Genomic DNA, 14,050 nt, shown 5'->3' with positions numbered 1-14,050 from the left:
ATCAAATTTTCTCATTTCTTTGATACTTTTTGTTGAATGTTTTGTCAATAAAAGTCTCTCTGCGTGGTAAAAAAAAATGGAAGAAGTTGATATTCCGGGTAAGATATTTTTGATTTTTTTATCACAAAATTTTCCCAAAAATGATTTTCCCAATTTTATCTCTTGCGTAGTTAACATTACAAATGATCTGGAGAGAAAAATTGCCGATGCATTCCTCATATTTGACCATCATGGCAGTAAAGTGGTTGATGTGAGGGAAATTGGAACAATTCTGCGATTTTTAGGTGAGTTAATTAGCTGAAAAGATCTTTCAGACTAAACAAATTCGATTTAGTTCTCTGTAAAATTAGATTTGTTTGATGATCTTACTAAAAAGCAAGATGGCGTCCGTGGGAGCGTCATATATGATCCATATAACCACACTTCTTTCTCAAGATTCTCTCCTTAATTGCTATCAGCGCCCTCATTGTTAAACTCATTCATAAACTTTCTTTGCAGGCTGCGTACCATCGGAGAATGAGATCAATGAAATAATCTCAGCAACGGAATTTGAAGATTCCAATGGAACAGTACACCTGGCCAAGTTCCTTCCACACGTCCATCAGTTGCTGCTGGAGCGTAAAATGGAGCCCGCAGCCCCGGAGAAGCTACTCAAGGCATTTCAGATTCTCGATTCCGACGGGAAGGGCTTCATTCAGCGTGACTACATCAGTAAACTCATGATGGAGGAAGGTGAACCCTTCAGTCAGGATGAGTTGGATGAAATGATGGCCATTGCTGTGGATTCGCAGACCAACCGAATTCCCTATGAGTTGTATATCAATCAGTTGATGGTTGAATAGAGTTTTGAGTCATAAAATGAGATTTACTCTTCCGGCTGTTAACGGGAACCTTTTTATTGAGTTAAGGATCTTAAGAAACAATGGCGGCGCAAAAAAGATGGCTGACATTGTCTCTAGCAGCTTAAAAGTGGCTTCTCTTGACTATTTCTAGGCGTTCTTGCCTTTCTAGCAGATTCTTTTATTTATTTTCTTGATTTTTCATAAATTCTTCAATTTTCCGGCATTTTAAATCTGGAAATTCTTCACGACAACAAAGGAATCGTCCTACGGGTTTCTTTGGAGAATTCACTAAAGAATGATTCAAGTTTGTGAGAAAAGCTCACCCCATATTGCCATCTATTGGATAAAAAAGGAAACTATATCATGGCTCTGCAGATCACTAAGATGGCTAAGACATACGAAAAGAATGCTGCTCTTTATTGATTAGCAGCGCCATCACTCTTCCACTCAAAATGGTGGTGATTTTCGCAAGCTTCTGTCCATTTTTTTCTGAGACCTCGCGATGCAATCAAAAATGATTAAATGGGAAATTGCGTAAAGAAAAATCACCCTAAAATAAATGTCTAAAGCCCCCCTGGATGGGAAATTCAATTAAAACGTGACGAATGAACTGAAAAATTGAGAAATAGTTTGAGAAAAGCTCAAAAGGAATCAAAACAAGTTTGAACTTAAAACTCCATGGAAAAATTTTTTGACCTAAAAGACCGAGTTTAGTGTGTGAAAAATGTAAATTTTCACGATATTTTCATTAAAGTGTACGTGAATGTGCTACGGAAAATGGGTGAGTTGCTTTTCTTGTGCTTCCATGGGCATTTTCATTGGAATTTTTCATCATTTTGACATGCCATCAGTACATAAAAAATTAGGGTTCCACCAAATGACGCACTTTTCCGTGGAAAATCCTCAATTTTCTCCACTAATCTCAGTGTTTTGTACATGTGGGGGCACTGAGGGACTTCCGGTGGTGAGATTTTGTGGAAAAATTTTCGTGAAAAGGGTATTTTTTGGGGGTTTTTCATCCAAAAATTCCATTAGCTGTTTGACATAACCCTACTTTTGCATGTCCGGAAATGATTCCCGGATAATTTCTTGCATTGATATTTAGACAGAAAAATGAAGAAAATGTATTTTTTTTATTATTTTTTCAAGAAACTCATGGTGTTCCTGAAATCTGGTAGATAGTACCCGAGTTCCGTAGCATCTATAGTGCTTATCACCGCCAAAATATCCTTGGAAACTCTCACCGGAAGAATTGGTGGAGATGGATAGAGAACGCGAGGGAAGGCATCACCGGAAAAAGTCAAAGAAGAGCGGGAAGAAATCAAAGAAGCGTCGGCGTGATGAGACGCCGGAAGATAAGAATGGGAACAGCCCAAATGCGTCGCAGGCGAATGTTTCGCGCATCGTTGAGTATTCAGATGTGAGTTCTGAGGATTTCTCCGCCCCAGAAGCGGGTGAAATTCAATCAGATGAATCCGATGGGGGTGGTGGGGGTGGCTATGGGTTCTCACAGTCCCACCCTGTGGGATCCAAGCGTCCGGAACACGAAGTTCGCAGCACCTTTGTGTCCTCATCCCCGTACAAGCTGGGAGTGGTGATAAAACCCGCCCTGAGTCACCTGCCGGAGACAACACGACGCGTCATTATTGGATCCCCAATTGGGTCATCGTCCACATCATCACTGTCGCGTCCATCAAAGCGCTCACCCGACAGCTATGGGCATACAAGCAAAATTCAGCAGGTTGTCTCCTCACCCACACTTGCGGCGGAATTTGAGGATGAAGAACGTCCGCGGAAGCGCTCGAAGAAGGAGAAGAAGCACAAGAAGAATAAGAAGGCGAAGAAGAGGAAAAAGCGCATTCGGCATAAATCTATGAGTAGCGTTGAGAGTATCTCGGAGAATGATTCAGTGTTGGATGTGGATAGTCTCACGCCACCGCTGAAGCAGGATGGCGAGGAGGAGGAAGAGCAGCACGTGCGGCAGCCGCATACGCCACCACTTGTACGCGAAGCGAGCCCCATTTCCCCCACGACGCCCCCATTGCGCCCTGAATCACCCCAAAGTGGCGGCGGCTACTCTGAACGGCATCCCGAGAGTCTCCGGAAGCGCAATGATGCCCCCATTGCGTCCCCCCATACGCCACCACTACAGGCGCGAAAGTACCACAGCCCCGAGGGTGAGGTACTCCCATCGAATCATCTGCACCACCACACGCACCGGAAGTCAAACAGCCATGAGGATATTCGATCTCCAAGTAAGCAAAAGTTTTACAAAAATTTCCCCCAAAGTCATAGCTAGCTGAGATTTTGTTTTGTTTTTTCTTTAAAAATTATTCCAAAAAATAAATGTTTCGAAGATTTCTCAAGAAGTTTCATCGCTTTGGTAATAAATAGAATAGAATTTATTTAGTTGTTTAGTGTGCTAAAGACAGGTGTTTCTGCGGGTGTCAATGGCAACCCTTTGAGTAATATTAGTTGGTATACCACAATCGTGGCTAACAGCAAGTATTGTAATCGTTGGAAAAACCAACCACCACAGATCGGGCTCAAACTTGGTATGAGCACGTTTTAGACTTCCCACATTACGAAAATGGTGGTGGAAAATTTCATTTTTTGGCATTTTTAAAATCCAAGATGGCCGCCGTCCGCCATTTTGAAATACTGTCAACCACTTCCCTTACAGCTAGAGGTCTCAAATTTTAGTATGTTGCAGAGCTCAGTGAGACGTTTTCATCAACAATTCATACTTGAAAATCGGTCAAGCCGTTTAGCAAATATGGCGGCCTAAAGCAAAAAGTGTTTTTTCGATATATCTCGAAAACGGCCTGACCGATTTTGACCATCTTGGTATCAAATCAAAGGTATTGAGAAGCCCTACAACCTCTTGGAACATTTAAAGTTTCAAAAATATCCGCAAGAGGCGCTAAAAACAAAAACAAAAATTGCCTAGAGGCAATATCTCCGAACATCTGTTATAGATTTTCTTTAAATTTTGATATGTTGTAGCCTGACTTAATATCTTTCACCAATGCGAAAATGAAGAAATTCTATGTCGCCGTTTAGAAGATATAGCCATTTGAAAAATTCTTGAATTTGAAAAGTTCTAAAAACCATATCTCCTGAACGGCTTGACCGATTTTGCTCATCTTAGTATCAAATTAAAGGTTTTGCAATTCTCTATAACTTTCTAGAACATCAGAAACCTCTAAAATTATTCCTTGAGGACAAAAAATGCCAAAAACTGTTTTCGTAAAACAAAAAACCGCCATTTTGTGTTCTGGAAATGACCTTGAAAAATATTAAAATTTATGTCAATTTATAGTTTATTTCAATACCTTTCCAGAACTAGTCAAGAAATTTCTGTAGGTCTAATAGAACTTAAGATATAAGCATTTTAATCTGTCAAATTGCTAAATTTTACAAAAAATCGACTTTGCCTACTAATTCTGCTCACAAATTAAATTACAACGCATAGACCGACCCATCGGCGTTGTGGTATACCAACTCTAATAACTGGACGCGTTATGATTGACTTTTTCTTGTTCCTCACTGCAGATGATCACCATCATCACGGGCATTCAATGTATTCATCACCATCGTCAAAGAGATCCCGTCTCTCCGTGGCAGGGCACCGGGAGAGATCTCACGATCGTAGTGATGCGCGCAACAGGACGAGATCATCTTCATCGGCCCGGAAGGAGAGAGATTGGGGGGACAGAAGGAGAGATTCACGTAGACGAACCCCCCGACGTTCCCCCAGGCGATCGCCCCGTCGTACCCCACGACGATCCCCACGTAGATCCCCTCTAGGTGGGGGTGGTAGCCTATCCCCATCGCATCGCCACAGATCCACGTCGAGGATACGAAAACGCCCCTACAGCCCCCCGGGATCACCCCCAATGAGGTCACGGCACTCAAAGAGTCGCAGTCCACGCACTTTCCGTGCTGCATCACCACGAAGGGCCCCCCGGACTCCGCCACGGGAGAGTCGCTCAAAGACACCACCAGTGTCAGTGAGGAAGATTGACATAAAGGACAAGATAAGCGATACGAGCCTCTTTGCGGAACTCGTCAAGGACAAGCATAAGCGCGAGAAGGAACTCCAGAAGATTCTGGGGAAGAAAGATGATGATGGCGCAGGAACAAGTGGGGATTCTCAGGCAGCAGAAATCACGTCAAATGGGGTCAGAGACAACAATCAACACGTGGTGAGTTGAAAGATTTTCTCTTTATTTTTTCTTATCTTCTTAGAATATTTTAAAGAGAGTTCTTTGGATATAATTTAACAGGAAATTTATAAAAATATTTAAAAAAAAAAGAAGATATTTTAAGTTTTAAAGGAGGTTATTCAATTTTTTTAACCAAACACTCCCCTTAAGTTATACATAAGTTTTTAATTTACATTAAAAATAAAGTAAATTTTCAAACGTAATAAAAAACATTGGGCGTTAAATAAAAAGGGGAAAAAAAACATTTAAAAGAAGGATGAAATGTCAAAAAAAAGAAATGTCAAAAGATTGAAAAGAAACGTCAAAACGGAACGTCACCCGTTAAAAAATTGCATCAACTATTAACACTTGGAGGATTTTTGTCGACACCGTGGCCATTTGGAGTTTTTAAATCGTCATGTGTAGGGAATTTCAATTAGAGGAGGGCGGGGTTAATAAAGTCACTTAAGGGTTTAGAAAAAGCTCAAAATATCATATTTCCCAAACAGATAAAGTGAAATGCATAGCTCAAACGATGTTGAAAAAAATAATCAAAAAAAATCAAACGTAAAAGAAAACATTAAACGTTAGAAAAAAAGTTTTTAATAGTTATCTGGCATTGATTTGAATCACACAAAAAATTGCTTTGAGGTTATGTTGGCGCGAAAAATCCTCCCTCAAATGTCAAAAAAAAATGCTCCTCACGAAGACGTTAACCAGACAAAAACGATTGAAGCTTAGATGCATAGGCTTTACAGCGGATACAAAAAAAAATAGATAAAATGATGGGCGATTTTTTTTTTAAACAAATCTTTCCCATTTTTTTTAAATTGAAATAAAAATTCTATTCTAATTTGAATGATTTTATTATTTCCTTCTACATAAGATTTTATTTCTTTTCCGTTTGTTTTTGAATAATGGTTTGAACGGCACAGCTCCGCTCCAAAATGAATAATCTCCTTTATCAGCTTCAATTTATATTTACAACGAATATTGTGGAGAATTTATTTTAAAAATCGTCTAAAAAGTCAATCAAATTGCTTCAATTTTCTCTTGTTTTTGTTGTTATTGCAGAATATGGATATTGTGGACATTCCAATTCCAAATGTATCATCTACAAATGCATCAATGATGACTGATTCGGTGGATCATCATCATGCCACGAGAACTGATGCGCTTCCAATTGATGGGCACAAGCAGCAGCAGCAGCATCCTGTGGCCGATGGGGGTGTAGCAATGCGGGGTTCTGTGAATAATAAGTCACAGCTTCATGCGGCGAATAGTGAAGCAAAAGGGAAACAAATGTATACGCCGAATTTTGCCAAATCCAAGAGTCTCACAAAGTTGCCAATGCCCCCGGGGATGAACATGTCCGAGTTGATTGATACAAAGACACCGAGTCCACCGAGAAATATTACACCACCGCCACTTCCGCCATTCCCGCCCAAAGGATCGTCGACAAAGGCGACAAAACCCGCAGGAGGTGGGGGCAAGAAGGGTGGTGTGTTGACACTACCAATGCCCCCAATTGTTGGTGGTGTGGATGATCTCAGTGGTGATGATGATCAGACACCACCGCGCAATCGGCAGGGACGTTTAGACGGTGACAGGAAGGGTTTGGCACGTCGGAAGCGCCCCAAAATACTCAATCGTCGTGCATCACGTACAAATCTCACAAATCGCGACTGGGGCGAAAGGAGTGTTGATGTCTTTGAAGTTATTGCACAAATTGGTGAAGGGACTTATGGGCAGGTGAGTTGAATTTATTTGTTTATTTCTTTTTTTTATCATTTTTTTTTAAATTTTTAAATGAAAATGAAAGAGATTTAAAAGGTCCTTTATGGGTTTTTTTGGCAACATAGAGTTGTCTAGAGAGCTTGTTTTTATTATCAAAAATAAATTCTTTTAATAAAAAATGTTGGAGGAAAAGGAGTTTATTCTTTTCTGCATGTCAAAATTCCTCACTTGGGGGAATAATTGAGACATTATAAATTTTGTAAAAAAAAAATTAAAAAAGAAAATGAAAAAATAAACTAAAATTGAATAGGTAAAAAGCCGAGAAAAAATCTTTGCAAAAATGCAAACAATGACGTCACTGTTCTGTTTTTTTATGTCTTTCAACACAACAGTCACAACAACAGCCACACAACAGTGACGTCATTGGCTGTATTTTGGCGACGATTTAAAACTTTTCAACTAATTTCGAAATGAAGAAATAGAAAATTTTAAAACACAAAGGTAGGTTTTTTCTCAGGATCTACTGAATGGATTTTGATGGGGTAAAAAGCAAATGGAAGAGGAAGAATTAGCGGAGAATGTACCGGAACTAATTTTCGAATTTCGACTCAGAAGCTAAGAAAAGTCAATAAAGAATATTTGTCTACTTTTCTCAGCTTCTGAGTCGAAATTCAAAAATCTGTTCCGGTACATTCTTCGCTAATCCTTCCTCTTTCTTTTGCTTTTTACCCCATCAAAATCCATCCAGTAGATCCTGAGAAAAACCTACCTTTGTGTTTTGAGGAAAATTACAAGATGGCGGAATGTGATTTTCTTCCTCTTTAATAATAAGTCTTTAAATGTGGCCAACACCGGAAAACCAAGTTTAACAAAATTAACAAAAAATCATTTCCGATTAATTATTTAAATAAATTTTTAAAGCTTTTCTAAAATACTCTTTTTTTTAGAGAACCCAAAATTTTTATTTACAATAAAAAAAAACGTTAATGTATTGGAAGAGACGAAAATCGCATTAATGACGTCATTAAGTGCATTTTTGTACAAATCTTTACTGTGACTACTCAGCTGATCTAATAATGGAAAGTTGATTTATTATTCTTTCTTGATTAATCCTTTTGCGTTTTTTGGGTCATACATTGACCCAAACATGAAACATATTATTTTCCCAATTTTTTTTACGAATGCAATTAATTTTCCTAGTAAGAAATACATGAAATTCACGTAGAAAAAATTCGAAAAGGCGTTTTGCCTGAAAAATGTCCTCTGAGAGCATTTATAAAATAAATATCGTGCTAAAAGAGGGCATGTTTCAATGTTTTTATGTTTCACAATAGACGCGAAAGGGTTAACTGAAACATTACTCATAAATCCCTATAAATTATTCTTACCCTGAATGAGGGATATTCCCCATAATGAAAGCGAATAAACTCCTTTGCCAATATCTTGCAAAGTCTCTCAATATTTTTCAAAATAAAATGTTTTATTTTTTAAATATAAATTTTTAATGAATAATTTATTTCTTTTTATTTTAATATTTCTTCTCCTCCCCCGATGATGGCAAAAAAAAGGTGTACAAGGCACGTGATAATCATACAAATGAGATGGTTGCCTTGAAGAAAGTGCGCTTGGAGAATGAAAAGGAGGGTTTCCCCATAACGGCGGTGCGTGAAATAAAAATTCTTCGACAGCTAAATCACAAGAATATTGTAAATTTGCGCGAAGTTGTGACAGATAAGCAGGATGCCTTAGAATTTAGGAAGGATAAGGGATCATTTTATTTAGTATTTGAATATATGGATCACGATTTGATGGGGCTCCTCGAATCGGGAATGGTTGAATTCACCGAAGAGAATAATGCGAGTATTATGCGACAATTGCTTGATGGTTTGAACTATTGTCACAAGAAGAATTTCCTTCATCGTGACATTAAATGTTCCAATATTCTCATGAATAATAAGTGAGTATTGATGGAAGTTTTTTATTTTCTCAATGGGGGGCTAATAATAATTTTTTCTTAGGGGTGAAGTAAAATTGGCCGATTTTGGCTTGGCACGACTTTACAATGCGGAAGATCGACAACGTCCGTACACGAATAAGGTGATTACGTTGTGGTATCGTCCACCGGAATTACTTCTCGGTGAAGAGAGGTACGGCCCGTCGATTGATGTGTGGAGTTGTGGGTGTATCCTTGGGGAATTATTCCTCAAGAAGCCGCTCTTTCAAGCAAATGTCGAAGCAGTCCAATTGGACCTCATATCACGCCTCTGTGGCACCCCAACACCAGCTGTTTGGCCAACAATTATCAATCTACCCCTATTTCATACGCTCAAACCAAAGAAGCAACACCGAAGGCGTCTCCGTGAGGAATTTATCTTTATGCCCGGTACAGCATTGGATTTACTCGATCGAATGCTCGAGCTGGATCCGGATAAGAGGATAACAGCTGAGGATGCACTCAAATCAAATTGGCTGAAGAATTGCAATCCCGAACAGTGAGTTGATTTTCTATTTCTTTTTTTTCTAAATGTTTTGTGTTTGTTTGTTAGTTTGTTTTCATTGCTTTTGCATGTAAATTTGCTTTTTTTTATAAAGAGATTTTTCTTGCTAAACTAAACATAAAAACTTTTAAAAATAATTTTCTTGTAGATAAAATAGAAATTAAATAATCCTTTCCAGGGGAAAAGTTAAGGTTAAATAATAAAATGTTGATGTTAATGGGATTATGGAAGAGAAAACTTAATTCTAGGGATTATTGGCTAAAATATTCAGCATAAAATATTCAAAAATTTGTTTGAAAATTCAAATAAGCGGATTGATTATTTTTCTAGGCGTTATTTTTCACTGAATTTAAAAAAAATCAATATTTTTTGAATGTATTCAAAGTAAAGGGAAGTTATTAGAAATCTTAGATTTGAAAAAAAAATTAATGAAATGTAATATAAAAAAAATAAGAAAAAGTAGAAAAAAAACACGATAAAAATAGGAAAGTGGGATGAAAATTGCTAAATATTTTTAAGTAAACATCCCATTTTTTCTCCGTTTTTTTCAAATTGAACCACATCCCTTAAAATTTTATTTAATGTTCTTCATTTTTTTTCTCTAAAACTTCAACATTATTATTATTTTACCTTATCTTGATGATTAATATATTTCTCTGTGTAGTATGTGTGTGTTTAATTAACAAATAAATTTTGTTATTTACAGAAAAGTAGTAACTAAAAAGAATCTACGTACTAAATTCTATAAAACTATTTAAAATATTTCTAACAGTGAAAAAAAGGCTTTGAATTTTTTTGGGTTTGTTTGAATTCATTGATTTCTTATAAAAATATTTTATAATTTTTTTTTATTCATTCAAATGTACAAAATACTGTTGAAGTGAAAGAATACAAATTCTTTAAGTTGGCAAGATTGTTTAGCACAAAAAAGTTGCAAAATAAATCCTTTTCCTAAGAAATCCAATAAAGGATATTTTCCAAATTACATAAATTTTATTTTCTCAATAATTATTAATATTATTTACTGAAATGAAGAGTTTTTTTCTGTTTAAATTGCCTTCAATATGGAATTATATTATGCTTGTATTTGTTTTTTTTTTAATCGTTGCTTTAATCCCACCCTCTGTGTGGGTGGGCATGTTGCATTCATTTGCACGCAAAATCAATAAAATAGGTAGGTAGGTAGGTTGGTACACAAAAAGGGAGCAAAAGTTCATTTATGTTGGTACCATAAAGTTCTTCAAAACATTGATTAAAGTTTACACATTTTTGCTGTACCTACATGGAATTTAACATTCAACATTGTTAACATAAATTATGTGGTTTAGTCGGTTAGATTGAACGTTATTTCCCATTTTTCACTCACTAATAAAATATTTTAGTATACGGTATGGGATATTTCACAATAATATTGTTGGTACAATTAAAGTCCTCATGACCTAGAAATGAAGAACATGGTGACAAATCAAAAACTTTCTATCTCTTAAAAAAAGAATCTATTGCGAATATTTTATTCGTTTTTAATTAATTTTATATTGAGGTTTTCTGAATGAATTATCACTAATTTTTTGGGGTCCAGAACATTCTGTTAAACATTAAATAATATTTGAACTCACTTAACATTTTTAGGAAATGTGTCTTGGCTATGAAGTACTAAATTTGTAGATTTGTCAAATTTGTCTTCATAAATATCAAAAAAAAAAAAACACAGCTAAAAAAATCGCAATGAAATGAAAATATTAAAAAATGATAATTCTAATAAAAATTCTTACAATTGGATGTATTTTGTGTGTTGGTAAAAAGAAATTTAAAATTTTGTCAGTTCTAAAAATTTAGTACATACAAATTTCTAAAGCCAAGACATATTTGATGCTATGAGACAATTAAAAAATAAAATATAAAATTACATTTTATACTAAAATTCCAAGATTTCATGTGATTTTGAAGGATTTCTTGATCCCTGAATAAGGTTCATTATATGTTTTCTCGAATTAAAATAGACTTAAATTTTCTTTCCAAAAAAAAAAGAAGAAATACATTAAATCTACTTACAAGAAGAAAAGGATGACGTTTCGAATGAGAAATGTCCCCTGAGAGTATCCATATTATAAATATTATGTTAATACAAAGTTCTATATGTTTCAGTCTGTCTATGTTTCACTGGGATGAGAAAGGGTTAATTACATTCGTTTTTTTTTAAACGATATTTATTCTTTGGATACTCCCACAAAACATTTTTCACAATCATATCTGCTTTGGTTTCTTCTATGTCAATCTAACGTAGTTTTTATCTGTAAAAACAATTTAAATTAATATGAATTTTGAGAAATATAAGAATGTTTCATTTTTGTTTCAATCTATATGACCCAATAGTCCTTCAAGGGGTAAACATTTAAATCTTTTTGCCATATTTAAGCTTGGTCTAACTCTAATAATTCGAGGGCTGCATTGTAAAACCGGCTAAGTCGGTATGAGCTCCGAACCGACTTAGCCGGTTTTACAATGCAGCCCTCGAATTATTATTTTTTAGTTATTGTAGCTTTAGTATTTAGTTAGAATTTGCATGATTTTCTTTGTAAATACAAAAGAATAATAATTTTTCTAAGTAAACCCAAAATGTTCTTTTTACAAAGAATTGTGATGCAATCAAGGCTTTCTTTCTCTACTTAACACGAAGAAATCATTGCTCTTTAGAGAGATGGAGGGAGGGAGAAGAAATTGAAAAAAAGTGTTAATTACTAAAATTGAAACATCACGTTCTTTCGCTTCTTTTTTTGCTTTTTCATTTTTGATATTTGTGGTGTTGTTGCTTAAATGGTACTTGCGCTTTGTTTTGGTTGTTGTTCGTTTGTCTCAAATTAAATTTTCTCCTTAGAATGCCAATACCACAGCTGCCCACCTGGCAGGATTGTCATGAGTTGTGGAGCAAAAAACGGAGGAAACAACTGAGGGAACAACAATAAAGTCCTCACACGTCTCTCCCATCACAAAATTTTTCGTGAATTCTACGAAATTTCAAAAAACCAATGCAATGAAAGTGATGGTGGTGCAAAAGAAAAGAAAAAGAAAAATCTATAAGAAAAGAATTTTTCTATGTTGTGAAGGGAAAAACATTTTTAGTGGAAAGGACAAAAGAATAAAAAAAATTTACTAATTTATTTTCTTTCAAAATGAAGCAAAGAAAAAAGACAATTTCATCGGGAAGGGGTACAAGAGGGGAAAAAAAAACTTTGCATGAATGGGTTAAGTTTGTGTGTTGGTGTGTTTGTGCAACAGTGCGCGAGTGATAATAGGCGAAAAGAAATAGTGAAAATAAATAATTAAAAAAAAAAAACAAGAAGAAAATTAAGGAAAGAGAGGAGGAAGAACGTAGAAAAAGGGGTTAAAGAGAAGAACAACAACAAATTCAGGAGGACGCGAGTGTAGTGATAGTGTTAAGTAAATGAAGGAATAAATAAATAATAAAAAAGGGAGAATAGAGTAAATGAGTAAAGAAAAAAAATTAGTATATAAAACATGTAAATTCTGGGCCTTTTTGTTATATATCCAAATATATATAAGTGAAATGGACAATGAGAGAACAAATTATATAGAGGAATACATAAAAGTGTGTGAAAGAGAGAGAGAGAAAAAAATAAAAGGTGTACATTAATTGGTAAATAATTCAGTTTTTTTTTAAATAGGAATATTTTACAATTTTCTGCATTAATGTTAAATTTTTTTTTTAATTATATCACACGAACATAATTTAGGATACGTAGTTATCTTCTCTAAATATCCTCAAAGAAAATTAAATTGGGGGAAATTTCAGCTCTGTGAATGTTTTTTTTTGGGCACATTTTTTGTATTGATTTATAAATCATTTTTCAAGCAACTTTCAGTGAAAAAGGTCAATGAACCCTTGCAAGGGGAGATGCCTTTCATGATGTGAAGAAACGTTTAGTACCTATAGATTTTTTCCTTCAGAATAATTTTTGATTAAATAGAAAAGGAAACTTTTGGCAATATATTAGTTTGAGACACTTACAAGAAGTATTTGAAAAAAATAAATATATTATTTTAAAATTACTTCAAATTACAAAAAAAAAATAATATTTGACGGTTTTTATTTTATTTTTAAAGAAATTATTCTGAAAAAAAAAGAACTAAAACAGTTTGAAAATATCTCAGAAAGAGGGGTCCTATGCAGAAAAAAATAAATAAATTTTCGCCAATTTAATAATAATAGCATAACCCTTTGACGACTACAAATTCTTACTTACTTAGGCAAACCGAATGTGACGATTTTGTATTGTTCTTCCTATTTTAGGTATAATTTGTCCTGAAATTTCAAGATTTCAAAGATTTCTTGGTCGTTGAATGCAATTCAATATTTTGTTCTTTTTAGAATCCCTAATTCTCGAAAAGGGGTTAAGAAGACTACTAACCTTCCGGTCCTATTTACTTACCGACTAATAAAAAAAAAGAAATTCCTTTAACAGTAAACAATTAAAATATTGAAGTAGTAAAAAGTCGTTAAAGGGTCTCCCATTTTTCAACACAAAAATGCTATTTTCTTTTTTTTTTTAATTGCGTATCAGTGATAAATTTTCTTTAAAGTGGTTTGGAAAATTATTAAAAACTAACTTTGGCAAAAGACAGATTTAAGAGTCTGCGAAGACACAAAAAAACACTCAAAATTAAAGCGAAGAGGGATTTAAAAAAAATTTCTAAGAAAAGAACTAACAGAATCTAAAGTACAGAATACTTTTTTTATTAATAAAAA

The 14,050-nt window shown here is 34.9% G+C and overlaps 2 protein-coding genes across 2 annotated transcripts; both read left to right on the top strand.

Moving 5' to 3' along the window:
* The first annotated feature begins 4 nt into the window (after positions 1–4).
* LOC129795730 (dynein regulatory complex protein 8) lies at positions 5–872 on the top strand. The gene is made up of 3 exons (XM_055837208.1): positions 5–98; positions 171–284; positions 499–872. The coding sequence occupies exons 1-3, from the start codon at positions 77–79 to the stop codon at positions 840–842; spliced, it is 480 nt and encodes a 159-aa protein (XP_055693183.1). The 5' UTR covers positions 5–76; the 3' UTR covers positions 843–872.
* A 420-nt stretch (positions 873–1,292) lies between these two features.
* LOC129795464 (cyclin-dependent kinase 12) lies at positions 1,293–13,991 on the top strand. The gene is made up of 7 exons (XM_055836757.1): positions 1,293–1,623; positions 1,992–3,097; positions 4,398–5,050; positions 6,125–6,802; positions 8,356–8,744; positions 8,806–9,279; positions 12,161–13,991. The coding sequence occupies exons 2-7, from the start codon at positions 2,104–2,106 to the stop codon at positions 12,246–12,248; spliced, it is 3,276 nt and encodes a 1,091-aa protein (XP_055692732.1). The 5' UTR covers positions 1,293–1,623; positions 1,992–2,103; the 3' UTR covers positions 12,249–13,991.
* The last annotated feature ends 59 nt before the right edge of the window (positions 13,992–14,050 follow it).

Source organism: Lutzomyia longipalpis, chromosome 4 (assembly GCF_024334085.1).
Source record: "Lutzomyia longipalpis isolate SR_M1_2022 chromosome 4, ASM2433408v1".
In the NCBI taxonomy this organism is placed as follows: domain Eukaryota; kingdom Metazoa; phylum Arthropoda; class Insecta; order Diptera; family Psychodidae; genus Lutzomyia; species Lutzomyia longipalpis.
This window is presented reverse-complemented; position numbering and strand designations above follow the sequence as displayed.